General features: G+C 51.3%; 1 protein-coding gene across 1 annotated transcript in view; it reads right to left on the reverse strand.

The window, feature by feature from the left end:
* The window catches only part of FOXK1 (forkhead box K1), a 62589-nt gene that overhangs the window by 22644 nt on the left and 23201 nt on the right, over positions 1–16744 (reverse strand). The window contains 1 exon segment of the mRNA XM_033095852.1: positions 2199–2384. Coding sequence (XP_032951743.1) covers positions 2199–2384 — 186 coding nt within the window.

The raw sequence follows: 16744 nt of genomic DNA on the forward strand, positions 1-16744 counted from the left end.
TAATTCCAGAACGCTGTCAGCACCCCAGAGAAACCTGCTAACCACAGTCGGCAGTCATGCCCTTACCCCAGCCCCGGCAGCCACTCACCCACTTTCTTTCTCTACAGACTTGCCTGTTCTGCACATTTCATATGGAGGAAATCCTACAATGTGTGGTCTTTTGTGCCTTGGCTTCTTCCATTCAGCAAGTTTTCAAGGACCATCCATATTGAAGCAGGTATCAGTACTTCATGTTTTTTTATGGCCGAGCAGGATTCCATTGTAAGAGCCCACATGAGCCGACACACATCTGAGTTGTTTCTACTTGTGGCCATTACGAATAGCGTAACATTGCCATGAACCCGTGTACGTGTTTCGCATGGACCTTAGGACCCAGTGAGCTGCCGGCTCCTGTGGTAAACCTCTGTTTAATCTTTGGAGGAACTGCCAGACTACTTTCCAAAGTGGCTACATCCTTTTAGTGCATATAATTTTTTTTTTACCTATGTATAAGTTATACACATATAAGAAAATGTAAGACCATTTTCATAGCACAACTTAATCGTGAACTCAAATGGAGTTCTCATGTTTTATGTGAAATTCAAGTTAGGTGTCTGAAAAACCAATGAGATCACATGCTAAATTTTGGGTTTTAGAACGGCTATTGCTAGAAATCTGAAATGAGAGTCCATCTCGTAAAGCTGTAGAGACCGAGTCCAGTCCTGTGTGCACTGTGCTAGCACAGGGCCCAGTACACACGAGGTTTTCAGCACTTAGGACTCATCGTCATCGTCACAGACAACAGAGATGCAATGACGAGTGTTGGCCACAGATAAACAGCGCGCGGGCTTCACCGACGGAAAACAAGGCCCAGTGAGGCTGCAGGGACCTGCCCCCGCTGGGAAGCTCTCCCAGAACCAGCACTCAGGCCCCGACTGGAGTCCTAGGCCATGCCACTGTGACCGCTGTCGTGTCCCCACTCTGCAGGACAAAGACGCAGCCATCACTGGCTCTGGAGAAGCTGACTCCAAGCAACTCAACGCAAACAATTCCCATGTGTAAGCAGTGTGTCCGGGAGGAAACAAAGGGCACGGCGACACCCCGGTTATTACACAGGAAGTAACCAGCACCTGACTCCACAGGGGAACCTCTAAGAGAGAGACATGGGCCACCGAGGGGGGGCAGGAGCAAGACGAGGGCTTGTGCCTGGTGACACGGAGGGGCAGCAAAACTCCAGCTGTCAGGGCACTGGGTTTTCCGAGTGGGGTTCACAGAAGTGCCCAAGAACCCCCGAGACCCTTTCAGGGGGTGTGTGAGATCGAAGCCATTTTCACAGCCATAGTAAGACCCAGTTTGCTTTCTCCACCGAGCTGACATGGGCACAACGATGCACAACCCGGTGGAAACAGCTGCTGGTGCTGCGGCAGCAACCGAGGCTCCAGCACCGAATGCGCTCGCGGTCACGGCCCCTTGAGGTCACACACACGCAGGAAAGGGAGACAGCCAGCTTCATTTTGAAACGTCCTTAGTGAAGCAGTAAACTGGTATTAAAAAGTATTAAATCTTGACCCTCGAACAGGTCTTTTCACTATGCTTTATGACAAAATGGGAAGAAGACAGAAGGACAATGGCTGTCACAAGTAATACCTGTGCCACTGAGAGCTGACAGCTCAACATGTCGCCCTTCACACGGACCTCTGGTTACAGGTTTCCCCCTGCAACCTTCCCCTATGTCTGTAACATGCCAAGGATGAGAAAGTTTGGGGATTTTCCTTTCTTCAAAATCTAGATTAATTTCTAAAACTTCGCAAAGAATTTCCACAAAGTTTAGAAAAACAAAGTCCACCAAATCCTGGTATACAAAAATACTACTTTAAAATAGTTTCAATGTCTTAAAAAAAAACCATACCTGTGCTTGCTTTAAAAGGCTCTCGTATACAAAATTTCAAACTGGCAAAGTGATGAATTACGGGAGGATTCTTCCCTTTATAGGAGAAGTCTCCAGAGACTCATTTAAGGAGTCAGGTCCCCTGACGCTCTCAAAACAGTTTCAAAATTTCCATTCACATGCAATTTTCCAGAAACAGGTAATACTGTACACAACGCACAACATCTGTGCCATTTTCCTCTGTCAGACACATTGCTAGAGCACAGGGACCCAGTTTTGGACCGGGTCCCTATGGCCAGCGCTCCTGGTGGGCGGGCCAAGGGCTGCATACCTGATGGTGCCAGTGGGGGAAGGGACAGGGCTGACCAAGCCCCGGAGGTCCGGCTCCGGAATGTGGATCCTCAGCGGGGAGATCTGTGGGTAGAGCGGCCGGAGGGGCGACGCCGGGGCCTCTTCTTGGTGGTACAGTGACGTGAACTGGATCTTGATAGCCGTGCTGGGGAACCGAAAAGTGCACCTGCAACAGGAGGAGAGCAGGGTATGAGGCACGGGAAGCAATGAGGGCAGAAAGCCAGGAGTCAATCTGGAATGTTCCAGTCCATCCAAGGAACGGTAACTTCCGTCACTCGTCTCTCATGATCACTCCATGGTTCATGTGCTCAAATCGTATTTCTCATGCTTTCATCAGGACACTAGCACTGACATCAGTTTTCTTTTTACTGCACATGTGAACAGAAGAGACAGAAATAGCCCCAGACAAATACCTATGATGTCATCTCCAACAGAGGTCCCAGACAGACAGAGCCACTTCCTGTCTGCTGTGATCACGGCTGTCACACTGCATGGGACTCTCTGCCCCACAGAGAGCGCTTGTTGGGAAACTGACATCACGAACACCGTTTGTGCAGCGGGTTTAAAGACTGAGAAGATCTGGAGCAAATGGTGCATGACCAGCTAGCAGCAATACCACCCATAAGCTCGCCTAGGAGCTGACAGTGATGGCACGGTGAGCACAGTTTATCGGGCTGGCTTCACAATTAGTTCTGGGCTTATGAGCCGAGACCTGCCCTTTGCTGCTGGCAGATGGTTGCACACTCACAAACCACCGCAGGCAGCCTCACGTATCATGTGTGTGTGTGAACCCAAGGGCACCCACCGCTAAGAAACTTGTACCTACAAAATCTAGGCCTTATTTACTAAGCACACCTTCCAGAAATCTGAATTGACATATTACCAACCAGCTGCTAACTGCATGACTTAGTTCAAAACAAGAACCCAAATTTGAAAGCAGGCTGCCCACACAGAGATGAGCGACACAGTGTACCTGTAGCAACTGTTTAGAAAAGGCTCTTTGTAAAAAATACCGTACATAAACATCCATGTTCAGCGCACTTTTAATGGTTTCAGAAAGGCGTTCAGATCATGCCAAGTGATTTAACACGAGAAGCACTGTAGCCTTTCACGGTGTCAGGCTGCTTGGTCCACGCCTGCCCGCTTTTTAAATTCAGTGGCAATGTTTAAACAGCCCGTCTACCGCCAGCCTCCCATGGACACGGCAAACACCCCTTTCATCTGAATTCTCTTTCCTAGTAAACTCGTATTTAAAAAACAAGATTTAAGAATAGGTCCCATAGGTTCTGAGATCATCAAAGGTGGACAGCGGGCGCCCTGTCGGGCTCCGGGGCAGCCCTGCGCCTCCCCGTCAGGGAGACCCGCTTCTCGCGACACGACGCGGCGATCTATGCACCTGCTCTGAAAGCCACCTGCGTCTCGGGGAAGAGCGGTAACTCAAACTGGCTCCACTGGCCAGTACTCATTCTTCCAGATCCAAGCACAGTGGCTGCCATGTTGTCACAAAGGTGGAGCCCGGCAGCCGGGCGTGGAGCAGCAGGACGCAGTCTGACCTACAGGCCCTGGCTTTATATTTCCAAACCTAAAATCAGAACAAAGGGATCTTGATAGTGTTTTCCGAAACTGCTTTCTGAAACTGCGGTCTTGATTTGGGGAGACGGGAGAAGGTGGGATATCTGTAGTGTGCAGTCCCCATCACCCTATGGTGCTGCGTAAACGGCTACCCAAAGCTATCCAAAAGGATTCCGCAATTTTCTTCTTGTAAGGCATAGTGAAACGACTGATGTCCTTTCCACTTTCTTCAGTTTCCCCACAACCTGACAGAACTTTTCTCCATCAGTATTTGGGCTAGAAAGTTACATCACACATTTTGCTAAGATGCTTTCTGTGGCCCATAGTCTCTCCAGGCCTGAAGGCGTGTCAGTGGGGTAAGTCACGGAGCCACCACCCATCCCAGCTCATGTCCAAGGATGGGCCAGGCGTCCCCAAACCGGAGAAGGAAGCTGAGTTTGGGGCACCACACAACTGAGCTGAGACAGGCCAAGGTGCGCTCCGCTTGTGAACGACAGGACGGAATGAACAGTGGGGGTGTATGCGCACATACACACCTGTGCTACAGTGTTAGACATGAAGGCAGTGACAATGACAAGTATTGAAAGACAGTTTCTATGGCTCTTTACCATTTGTCTCTTTCAGCTGCTGCAAATGAATGAAACAAGCCTCATTTCACCAATTGCCCAAAGGGCCACAGTTCCAATCCCTGTGTTCCTACGAGATCATTCCCTACACTGTCACCCAGGCCCTTCGAAAGAGGGTGTGGCTTCGAGCCTATTCCACAGGCCACCAGGCAGACAGGCAATCTTAGAAAATGGTTTAGGGTGAAGGCAAGAGGCGTGCAGCATCCAGAGGGAAGTGCTGCAGCCCAGGCACCTGCAAATCCGGTTCCAGTCACAGCCTGTGTGACCTTGGGCGACGTGGGGAGAGAAGCCGGGGAGCTCGCCATCTGAGACTGTCTCTAGTCCCTGCCCTGCACGTCTCAGCCTGACTTCTGCCTTCAAGTCCTAGCTAAGAACCCCCCACTTGTGAGTGTGGTGAGGCACGGGGACGCGCTCCCCACTCAGGTAGCTATCATGAAGGAAGGAGGGCGGCAGACCCGCTCACCCGACCTCCTCGTCGGTCTGCGGTCTTAGCTGACAAAAGGGGGTGCTCTGACCAGAAGAGACCCTCTTTAAGGTCCATTCCAGTTCCCTAAACTAAGGCTGCAGATAACAGATGCACACAGGCTAGAGCTTCCAGTCAAATCAAGCAGCATTAGGTCAGGGCTGTGGGCACAGATCAGCAGGAAAATCCAATACCACCAATCAGGGGTACTAGCGGGACCAGTTCCTACTACTATATAACAGTAATTTTCCAATTAAGGCTTCACAATGAACATTGTCATATTATTTATTGCAATAGCTATTTCAAAAGCATCTCCTGACTCACTCTTTCAAAAATTATCCTGAGGCAGGCTTTCTCCTACCTGGGAGGAGGAGAAAACACCAGGAAGCTACTTAATTTTGAATAGGTGTCTCCCCAGGGTGCCGGCAGCCTTTGCCAATTCTTCTCCCTGTAAGACTTTCGTTCTGGTTTGGGGCCCTCGCTGCACTTTTAATGAGCATGTTTTGCAATTACTGCTGTTCTCTTGAAGATGCTCCACATTCGCCCGAAACCCAGCCACGCACCTGCCTTCACGCAGAACCCCTGTGTGGCGGGCAGAGCGTAGAGGCTGGGGGCCGCCGGGCACCGGGAGGCACCAGACCAGCCAGCGGGGCCTGTGCAGGCCATCCCGTCAGATCTCTACAGAGTTCTTGGCCTGATTCAGAGGCAGAAAGTCGTTTGGTAGTTGTATGGGCTGGGGCTGGCGGTGAGGGGTGGGCTGGGGAGTGGAGACCCACCGAGTGCCACCGGGCGTGGGGTTTCTTTCGGGGGTGATGCACATGTTCGCCAATCGACCGTGGCGACTGCACAGCTCCGCGAATGTTCTCAGAACCACTGACTCGAACGATGCAGGTGGGTTAGTTGTAGGGTATGTGAATTATGTCTCACTCCAGCTGTTTTTAAAGAACATTCTCACCCTAAAGCTGCCACGCTGGCGTCTGCTCCAGGCTTGGACATTTCCCAAAGGCTCCTGGAAGTGGGGCTGAACTGGTAAAGCCTCGGTCCCATGTGGGGCTGCGGTGTTCAGCCCCGGGTCAGAGGTCACCGCATGGAAGGCTGGGTCTGGCCCGGCTCGGCCAGTAAGGAGCCCAAGTGGCTCGGGCCGTCACATCCCTTCCCTTCCATGTCATCCTTAAATACAGATCCCACCACCCGCCTTACCAACTGGGAAGTTGTCAGAGAATGAAACAGCTCATTTATTCCTCACTGATATAAATAAAAATATGCAAAAGAAATCAACTTCATCCTTGTTATTTTGACCTTTGTTATAAAAACCAGACCTACATCCTAACTCTAAACGGCTAATGTGCTCCCTATGGGGAATGAACTATGGTGTATATTCCATATGGAGGTACGTTATATGGCCGTTTAAAAGGACACTTCTCAGCATGGGTATCTTTGGGCAAATCTCTTAATGCATCAGCCCTGTTTTCCTCATCAGGACAACTGGGGTAATTACAGTAGATGCTTCACAGGTTTCTTGTGAGTATTCAATGAGACAGTCAAAGCGAAGACATTAGAAGCACGCACAGTATCAGTATCTAACACACTAAATGCTCACTAAACTGGTCCATGGAGGAACGTGAAAAATGATGGTGCAGTGACACATGAAAATGGCAGAGACCAGATGGGACGGGTCGCAGCGAAAGGCGCAGGATTTGCAATCAGACAGATGTGGTTTGAGAATGCGTTGTAGGGACAGCACGGGGAGGTGGGGGCCTGGGGCAAGTTACTGAATCTCAGGCCCCTCACTGGCTTCCGTGCAGCAGGAGCCCAGAGGCAGTGACAGCAGACTGAGTGCAGGCCTGACACACAGCAAGTGGCAATGGCACGTGTTCCAGTTGTTCATGTTATTAAGCAAGGACAGGACGAGGAATGAAAATAGCCCCAGCGTCTGGGTAGTGTTACTGGAGACCTCTCTTTTTCCCAAAATGTTCTTTAAGGGTTGTTACCAAGTCCTTTAAGACATGAAAGACTCAAGAACAGAAAAAAAAAATGTGGTTACATCTTGCGGGGTGCGATGAGTCTTTCAGAACCCCCGGAAGTGTTAAACCTGGCCCAGTTCTGCTGTGCGGCCCAGCTCCAAGGGAGGGAGAAAGCCCATGCGGCCCAGTCCCAACCTCAGTGGTGGAAAATGCTCCCCAGGCCCTTCAGATGCTGAAGGAAAGGCTGGGGAGCCAGCGAGCATGACTCACAGACGGCCAGCAGAGCCCTTCACGGCCCTCCCTCCCTTCCTGCCGCCCTCCAGCGGCCTGCAATCAGGCGGCTTTCCTGGGGTGGGCCCCGGGCCACAGGCAGCTCTCCTGTACGGAAGGTCTGAACTTAGAACGCCCAGAGGCACTAGCGACTCCGAGTTTGGTAAAAACTCCAAAGACAAATAAGACTGTTCAGGAAATGGTTTTGAAAAAAAAAAAACTTTTACATATCAAATCCCCAAATCACAGGATTCTTAAATGTTTTAACCTAAAACTTCTATTTCTATTAAAAATTAATATATTTTTCTAGAACATGTAAAAAAACGAGCAAAGGAGGCTGCCGCTGTGGGGGGTTGGTTACAGTGCAGAGACGCCACTTCCCCAGCTAAGAAGTGGTGCCGAACAGCGAGGGGATGCGAAGTCCAGATGACCGACACAGCAAGAAGGTTGGAGGAGGACCCGTGGTCACTTCTACAGTGTCACTCGGAGGATTCGAGGTCACCACCCCGGTGTCACTCAGCCTAGGCTAAGAGACCGTGAGCCATCAGGACTGGGGAAGACTCCGGATTGGGAATTTTAGTGAGCACTCACCAAGAGAAGCTTACCCCGGAAAGCCTTGCTCTCAGGCGCCATGTGGGAAACTGCCGAAGACCCTCATAAGCTCAAGGTGAAGGGCCAGCCGTCCTGGCACACCTGCTCTGCTCACCGGCCCCAGGAGGAACGACTGTAAAATGACCCCCCAGCCCACGTGCCACTGTGGCCCCTCCAGCAGCGGTCCCTGTCTCACCATAATGAAGGAAGCCAGCCCAGGGCCCGGACCGTGGACACTGAGCGTCCCTGAAGAGCTGCAGGCCACTCAGGGGCAGGGACCACAGGGCCCCCCCCCCCCCCCGAAAGCCATCTTCCCAGGGACATTTTCATCCCTCTGTGGGGATGCAGCAGATTTAAAACAAACCAAAAAAAAAAAAAAATAGTGTACGTCAAGCTCCCAAATTTTACAGTTTGGAAAATCAAATAGGGAAGAAAGTCTTATACATGTGGAAAAGCAAATACTTTCCAGATTTGCCTGAAAAACACCAAAGATCATCCAGCTGCGTGAGTGGAGGAGCTACAAAGGTCAGAATTACCATTTCAAATGTCCTGGCTTCCTAAAGTTCAACGCCTGTGAGCAGGCAAGCCCCTCAGGGGGCCTGCCTGCACTGTGTGCTTACCTGTAGACGGCAAGGCTGGAGCCTCTACAGACGGAGGTCACAGAAACACCACGATGGCTCTTTGTGATGGACGCAGGGCAGAGCCGGGCTCGCATGAGACGAGCAATCCCAGCTGTCTTTTGTCTTTTCCCTCCATGCAGATTTAAAGAAACTAGAGTCCAGGTGGCTGAATGTGCAGATCTTACAGTGTCATCCACAGTAACAGTCACCACTCGTCACCAGGTACCTGGCTGACATGAAGTACAAGACACAGCCTTGTACCAGTGGATGCAAGTTCTTCCACACTCGGTTCCCAAAGGCCCCTTCACCAGGCAGCCTTCCTTGAATCCCCTTGTTCGTCCCCCAGGGTTACTGTGTGGGGCAGGTTTTGTCCTCCAGACTGCAAGCTCCTTAAGGGTACGGGTCCCTACTGCGGCTGGTCTGTTCTCCCCACACAGACTGGCGGGCAGTCCACACACACGGCACATGCGTGTTTGTGCACACGAATAAGAGGTCACTCCATGTATTTCTTTCTATCACTTACAAAGTCTATCAGGAGGTAAACGCATATAGACCAGTGAGTGGTATGAGAGAAATTCCAGACAGAGGCGTGGCAACACGGAGGGGTGAAGGCCTCTGTGGAGCTTCCCAAACCACAGACACATTGTCACACCTCTCTGATCCTCCGTGTTCAGGAGAATCAATCGGGCAAAGAATGGAGGGCGCCTGGCAGGCAGGAGAGTGCCACTGTCATCACACAGAGAGGGCCCGGAGCTGCAGATCTAATGGCTCAAATCCACGTCCCACTTTTGAAAAGAGAGACTCATGTGAAAATGGAAACGTCTGAGCTGGGCCCAACTGTCTCTTTCCACCTGCAGAACCCCGGTAGTCCTTTGCTGTCCTGTGGGCCAGGCTGCCACCAGGTCAAGGTGTCATTAAAATGGACAGGGGGGATTGGAGTAGTCTGTGCAGTGACCAATCTGTTCTAACACTAATTGATCCCTGGAGGATGTGGCATTTGATCACGAAAAGAAGACGGCTGGGAAGCCCAGGACAGAATCTGGTGTGGCGAAAAGGGAAATTAGTGTAAAATACGTAATAATCACACTTACACTTAAAAATTATATCAGACAGCACTGGTAATGTACTTCCTCAGGTCACGGACCCCACCCCATCTAGAGGATGTGCACGTGACATTGATGGTTCTGGACTGGTCAGGAAGAACACTGTCAGCTGCTGGGACACGGTTCCAAGGGGAGACACTCCGCTTCAGAGCGATTTGTAAAATCAAGAGAGTATTAATTAACATGAAATTCAGTAATAACAACATAACAACAGTTAAAAACTAGTACCTGTTATTACTGTGTGTGCCAGGTAACCGTGCCCTGAGCACGTGAGGCTCACTAACTACCTGAAAGACCTTGTCTCCCTGGGCCGTTAAGTGATATTCAAATACAGTGAGTCCTCGCTTAATGCTGGCAATAGGTTCTGTGACTTTCAGTGAAATGACATATAACAAAACCAGTTTTACCCTAGGCTGACGGATATAAACAGGAGTTAAGTTCCTGCAGCATCTCATCAACGTCATCACAAAACGCCACTGAACAAAACATTACAGGAGGCCTGTGTGTATTTGAGGATATTACAGAAAAGGCTGTTATCATTCCCCTATAAACAGAAGGGCACAAAGAGACTTCGGGACACAGCAGCTGCTGAACCGCAGGGAGAGGAGAAACAAAAGAAAGCAAAGCAGAAATCAGCTCTATACAGTGATTTCCTGGGTTCTGGTCATTCAAAAAGGCCCAGGTTCAATTTTGTTCAACTTGGCGGAGGAAATGCTTTCAGAAGTGGAGGGCAGAGCCCGGAAAGAGCTGCCAGAAAGGTGGTCACCCGTCACCACCGCAACCGCCCACACGGAGAGCCTGTAGCAAGTCTCATCCTTTCCAAATGGAAGCATGAGTTCGCCAGGAACAGGTTAGCCCAGGAGCAGCTCCGGCCCCCACCCCGCACGGCACAGCTGTCCGAACGCTAAGTTATGTTTCCAGACCCGGCTTTGGTGCCATCTCAGGGGAGCTCCCAATACATACTTCACTAAACCTCCATAAAGCATATACAGTCTAGTTGCTGCTGTTAAACAAAAAAAGTTCTGTTTGTCAAAACAGAACAGGGACAGTGTGTGAATGCTTCAACCAATCGCATCTCTGCTGGGTCACTGAGCCGAGCCGAGCTCAGCTTACCTTCCTCATTTGGAAACTCCAACCAGACTCAAACTGAAACCTGGACGGAACGCCCCACTGCAGTCAGAGGCCAGGGAGGGCGGGGCACGTGGCACCCCTGTACCTGAGAACCACACGTGGCACCCAGCCCGCTTTCCTGAAGAACTGAAACCCCGTGAGAGCCCAGGAAGTGATCACAGTTGACAGAGGTTGGATAAGCCTTTGCAAACCAAAGGACAGCGACCACCAGCCTGGAGGCAGTGGAGGCTGGGCGTGCTGGCCACCAAGCGACGGCTCCCAGCGCCCTGCACGTGCCCAGAGTGGACAGGACGGGACACGTCGGAACCTAACTGCACTGCCCGAGAGTGAAAGAGAAAGCAAAGTTCTGGTCCTCCCTGCCCTCTCTTCTCAGGGCGGCTGGTCTCCTGGGATAACTGAGTCGGGCTTCCCTGAGCACAGCCCCGAAACCATCCGGGGCCCAGTCCGTCAAAACCTTAAAGCCGCATCCTGAGTTGATCTAAGGAACTTCTGCTGCCAAGTTCTCTCTTCCATGCTCTGCTACAGCAGACGGAAAGAGGGGGGTCTCCTCAGGGTGTTTCTGCTGGTGGGGAGAAGCTGAGGAATATTATTTAAAAGCAGCAGCCCTCACCTTACAAAGGAATCCCAGCTTTAAATGGGGTGAAGTCGATTCACAGAGCCGAGGTTCATGGGAAAAGATAGTGAACGGTGTTCCCGGAGGAGTCCAGGTGAAGGGGTACACGGGGCAGTGGGCATGCACCTGAGGGTGGGCCCGGGCCAGCTTCTGCTGGGGAAGAAGTGCAGCAGGCAGGCGCCCCCCAGAACCCACTTCCCTTCTCCCTCCCCCCATGTCCCCAGCTGAAAGACACCATTTCCCAGCCTCCCTGGCAGTCAGGGATGAACAATGAAAAGTCAGTGGAACCGCATGGGCAGGCCTCGACGGCAGGCCCCGAAGAGGTGGGTGGGCAGCTAACAAGTGAGTATTACTGCCCGTCGTGCCTTCCTCCCACTTCTCGCCTAGAGCTGAAATGTGATGACTGGTGCAGCAGCAGCCACTCTGCACAAGGAGGTCACCTTGAGGGTGGAAGCCCCGTGCTAAGAACGGTGGGACAGAGAAACAAAGCAGCCTAGAGCGCACACACACATACACACACACAACCACCCACCCAAGGCGCAGAACTCTTATCCTTTACACATTTTGGACAAAACAAAACTGTTTGGCTTTAGAAAGGAAAATAAGTTGGAGGTAAGTTTATTTCGACTGAAGGAAAAACAAAGCACACAGCAGGGTGGGCCCAGCATGGCCCCGCTCGCTCGGCACCCGGGGGCTCCCTGGCGATGCCATCATCATTGTCACTCACACAAATTAACAACTCAAAATATCTAAGGCCCTCAAAAAATTAAGAATCAGAAAATCAAGGTCACTATGTTTCTTAAAAATTAATGGTAATTGTACATCTGTTTGAAAGAAAGACCAGGAGAAAGAAGATGCTTCCTGCTTCCTACAGGAACTCACTGTGTGCTGTCCCCATGGAGACGTGGCCATGACAGCGAGGCCTGGTCTGCAGGGAGCAGGGGCAGATTCACAGACGCCGGACAGGGAGCAACAGGCCTGCCAGGCCACCGTCAGCTACAAGTGTTATCATTCCTAGTGTGTTTCTAACTGGCAAGATATTCAAAGACGGTCCTTGAAAAGGGTCAGCTCTGCACATGCAAAAAACCAAAACCAGAACAGCTTGGAGAAGACAAATGAAGCTGACGCTCAACGTTGGCTCTTCCACGGAACCTGGGTGGGGCAGCACTGGCGTCCTGTCCGAATCGGGCTCACGTGCTTCAGCCCCAGCTCGCTGGCTTTCCCACAGCACCGCCACCATAAACAGACCCCACTGTGATTGCCTTTCTCCTGATAGATGAGGGAAATGAGGCTTAGAGAGAGTATGGTTTTTATTCAGAATCGGCAGGCTGAGAAGCAGTGGGGGAGGGGTGAGAACCCAGGGCTCCTCTTGCCGGGACTGCACGGTCTCAGAGGGCCTGTGCCTGCCACCCCTCTGGGGTCCTTCACGCAAAGACTGCCATGCTTCCGACCACACGACCTCCGGCAGAGAGCTGTACACAAAGCAAAGGGAGAAGGAGCAGGGACAATGGAGCGCTAGGCTGAGGGCTTGTGGCCAACGGGGCAGAGGGACAAGGTCCCTAAGCCAGGCGAACCACGTTCCCCTCCCATTCTTGTCCACCACGTTTTGGAGAGAGCCCACGGAAAACCTCCGGAATGTGCAGGAGGGCACACTCGCTGTGTAATAAGCGGACCCCACAGAACAGCCAGGACGGGGTGCTGCTCACCCGGCACGGGCATTGCACACCTCCTCCGGCCAAGACTTCAGGGAAAACCTAGTGCAGAACTCCAGCTAAGGAAATGCCACCAACAAAGCCCAGAGGCTAAAAGGACAACCTGGGCACAACCTTTGAGCGATTCTAGAACAGATTCTGGACGGTCGCTGGAGCAGGGACACTCGGGGAGCTGGAGGAAACAGATCACAGCCCCTTCTCACTGCTGTTTGTCTTCAGGCAGCAATGTAAGTGACATCCAACAGTCATCAAGACACACACACCTTCTATTCTCTCATCCACTCAATCAGGGCTGGGCACGCCAACCCCCCAAACCCGGGCCTAGCCCAAGCCACCTTGTCATCAAGGTCCCCACAGGCAAGGACGGGGACTCTGCACAGGATGGGGGGCACAGGGGCAGAGCAGGGCCTCTTACAAACTCAGGGTGGCCACCCTGCTCAGAGCCAGCTCATCTGTCCCGGGGAGAGGCCCGGGCACAGGGGCTCCTGCAGGATAAAGGGCTGCACTGAAATGTAAAGCTAACTTTGAAATGAAAACTGTGTGGACATCTCATATTCCTTGCTTTTTATTTGTTCCACACTTTGCCTGGGCTCCTTCACTAAAAATCCTGGGGGTCATCGTGTCCATTTCTCCCACACAGTCCGTGATGCCCTGTGTTGCCTTTTAAACTCAATTACCTTTATTACATTGAGCTTCCCTCACTAATCAGAGAAAAAGGAAACAACAAATGACACCGAGAACCATTCTAGCTTGGCCACAGACGCAGCAGTGACGGAGGAAAGTCACCCTGCTACAGTTTCACAACACTCGAAGTTAGTGCTGAGCACGTTTTTTCTCTTTTTCTTCAGGGCTAATTTAGGGAACATGTAAACATTTACAGGCTTCTTTTTGTTTTAGTCAAACCCCCGTCCAGTCATGGGCTGCTGGGCTGCAGCATGCAGTCTGCCCGTGGGTCAAGATTTCTCGCCACTACATGTCTTAGCATCAGGTATATTCGCTCATTTATTTACAAATGACATACATGCTCTCCAGTAACACACACATGAGAAAACATGGCAAACATGCTTTAAAGGGAGAAGACCAAAACTAAAAATAAGCAAGGGGAGTTCTCGTGTCTCCTGCACCCCACAGACTCTGCCCCCGGGTGACTGGATACTCCCCAAGGCGCCCTGCGGCCACTCCATCCCCACACCAGCAGGACAGTCTCTGTGACAAATCAGATCCTTCTTCTGCTCAAAAATGGTCCACAACTTTTAGAAGAAAATGCAAACTTCTGAGCCCTGCGTGACCACCCCGCCATGCCATCCTGCTCCCTCCCGTGTCTCCTGGCCCCAGGGCTGCCCCACTGGGAATGCTGTCGCCCACCTCTGACCTGTCAAGGCCCACTCGGCATCAGTGTGACGCTCAGACAGGTCTGTCTCCTCGACCGCGATCTCTCTCCCAGCACCTCGGTCTCCCTGAGGCACGTGGCACATTGTGACCATACGTGGTGGGGCATCTTTTTCACCTCTGCCTAGCCTACTGGATGGCCACCTCCAAGGACAGGCACCAGGCCCTTCCTTTCACTGTCACACCCCAGGGCCTGGCACAGGAGAGACACACCAGCCCCGGGGAGACGGCAAGACGAGGAGCTGCCCTGGAGCCGTCGCTGTGGATTTCACGGGGGGAGGGCTGAGACTACCCTTACTTGCCACGTTTCAGAAAAATCTTGATGTAATTCAGATGAATGACCGCAGACAGCTCAAGTTAGGAGTACGGCCCTTTTCTAGAACCACCACCTGCCTACAGGAAACAGGCCTGGCTGTCACAGGGAATGCCACCTTCTCATCAAGGCTGTTGGAGGGGGTTATACCATTGTCAGAGGCCACAAAGCCACAGGGGCTGGCCGGCTGGGGAATTCTGGTGGGGTTTTCCATCCAGTTTAACTGTAACGCACAATACAAAGCCTGCACCACACCCAGGGTCCCGCTTCCTAATAACCACAACGGGCTCTGGCAGAACCCTACCTCCCGGCAGCAGTGAACAGCACCTGGCATTTCCTAGCAAAGGTTAGTAAGTAAATGGAAAACTCTAACAGCAATGATGACAATAGAGAAAAAGAAAGTCCCAGAGATATTCAAGACCTTTAAGGAGAAAAATTATAAAATGTAATTGAAGGACAAAAAAGATCTACCTGAACGGGAAGATACGCCACACAGTTTATCCGACAGACCTGGTCTGATTCTCAGGGAGCATTTGGCTGTTGAGGGAGGAAGGACACTGAAACAAGTGACAGGGTGAGACGGCACGACGAACAGTGAGGCTGGAGATCCACAAGGTCTCGTCTGCTGGGCCTGAGAATCAGCCACGGCCCCACGGTGGAACCAGCCCCTGCAAAACACACCATGCGCAGCAAGGACCAGGGGACACAAGCTGCTCCCACACGCCAGCCCGTGCAGTTGCCTGTGTGTCCCCAGTCCTAGCCCGGCCTGGGTGGGAGCAATGGGTGTGCGCCTGGGCAGCCTTCAGCATCCGTGGAGGCCACGCGTGCAGTAACAGGGTCTGTCCCCCTTGCACCCACCAGAGCAGCGTCAGAAGAAGGCTAATAAAACACAAGATTTAAATAAGATCCAAAGTCTTCGAACATTATACCCAAGTGTCCACGTAACAATATTAAACCACTCATACCAAGAACGAGGAAGATCTCAAATTAAATGAGACAAGATGCCAACAGACCCAACACAGAGTGACACTGACGTTAGAATTTGCTGATGAAGATTTTCAAGCAGCCGCCATAAAACCTTTAATGAGCAATCGTAAGAAATAGGAAGTCTCAGGAAAGAGCCAGAAGACGCAGAGTCCCACGCACCGGGGGGGCTACTGCAGCAGGCCTATCACTCATGTCACCCGCTCCCCAGAAGGAGACTAGAAAATGGGTGGGGTGAAGAAGTATTCAAAGAAGAAAATGGCTGCACATGTCCCAAATTTGGCAACAAAGCTAAACCTACAGATGTAAGAAGGTGAGAGAACCCCAGAGGGTAAGCCTAGGGAAATCCATGGCAACCTTTTGAAACTGAAGACAAAATGTCTTAAAAGCAGTCACAGAGAAACGATGAAAACAGTTCAAAATTCAGAAACAATTTTTGGGACCTAGGGTTTGGTGAAGAGTTCTTAGACGTGTGACCAAAAGCATGATCCACAAACGAAAAAAAAACAAATTGGACTTCATCAACAGTTAAATCTCTTGCTGTACAAAGATACAAAGAGCCTGTTAGTGGATGGAGAGAAGCTACAGGCCAGAAGAAGATGTGTGCAAACCGCATGTGGGACAAAAGACCCATCTAGAATATGCTAGAGAAAGAATTCCAGTTCTAGAGAAAGAACTCTCAAAACGCAATAGTACAAAAACCAAACAGCTCAATTAGCAAGTGGACAAAAGACATGAAGAGGCATTTTACCGAGGAGGACACAGATGGCAGCGCGCACGAAGACATGCAACATCACGAGCCATCAGGGAAACACAAAGTGAAGGTACAACTGAGCTGCTGCCACACACCTATCAGAATGGCTAAAATAAGAAACAGTGACACCACAAAATGGAAAATGGCAGTTTCTTAAAGTAAACATAGCCTGATGATACCACTTAGCAACCGTACTCCTGGGCATTTATCCTGGAGAAGTGAAAACGTATGTCCACTCAAACCCCGTACGTGACTGTTCACAGCAGCTGTACTCGTAACAGCCCACACTGGGGTCAACCACAATGTCTGCCACAGGGTGAAGGCTGATCCAAGGCTAAACCAAGGGGTGGCCCCCACTCAGTGGAGTAACCGTTCCTCAGCAGGATAACGGAGCAAACTGCTAGGCGCACACCAACTGGAT

The sequence above is a fragment of the Rhinolophus ferrumequinum genome, chromosome 24 (genome assembly GCF_004115265.2).
Source record: "Rhinolophus ferrumequinum isolate MPI-CBG mRhiFer1 chromosome 24, mRhiFer1_v1.p, whole genome shotgun sequence".
Classification (NCBI taxonomy): Eukaryota; Metazoa; Chordata; class Mammalia; order Chiroptera; family Rhinolophidae; genus Rhinolophus; species Rhinolophus ferrumequinum.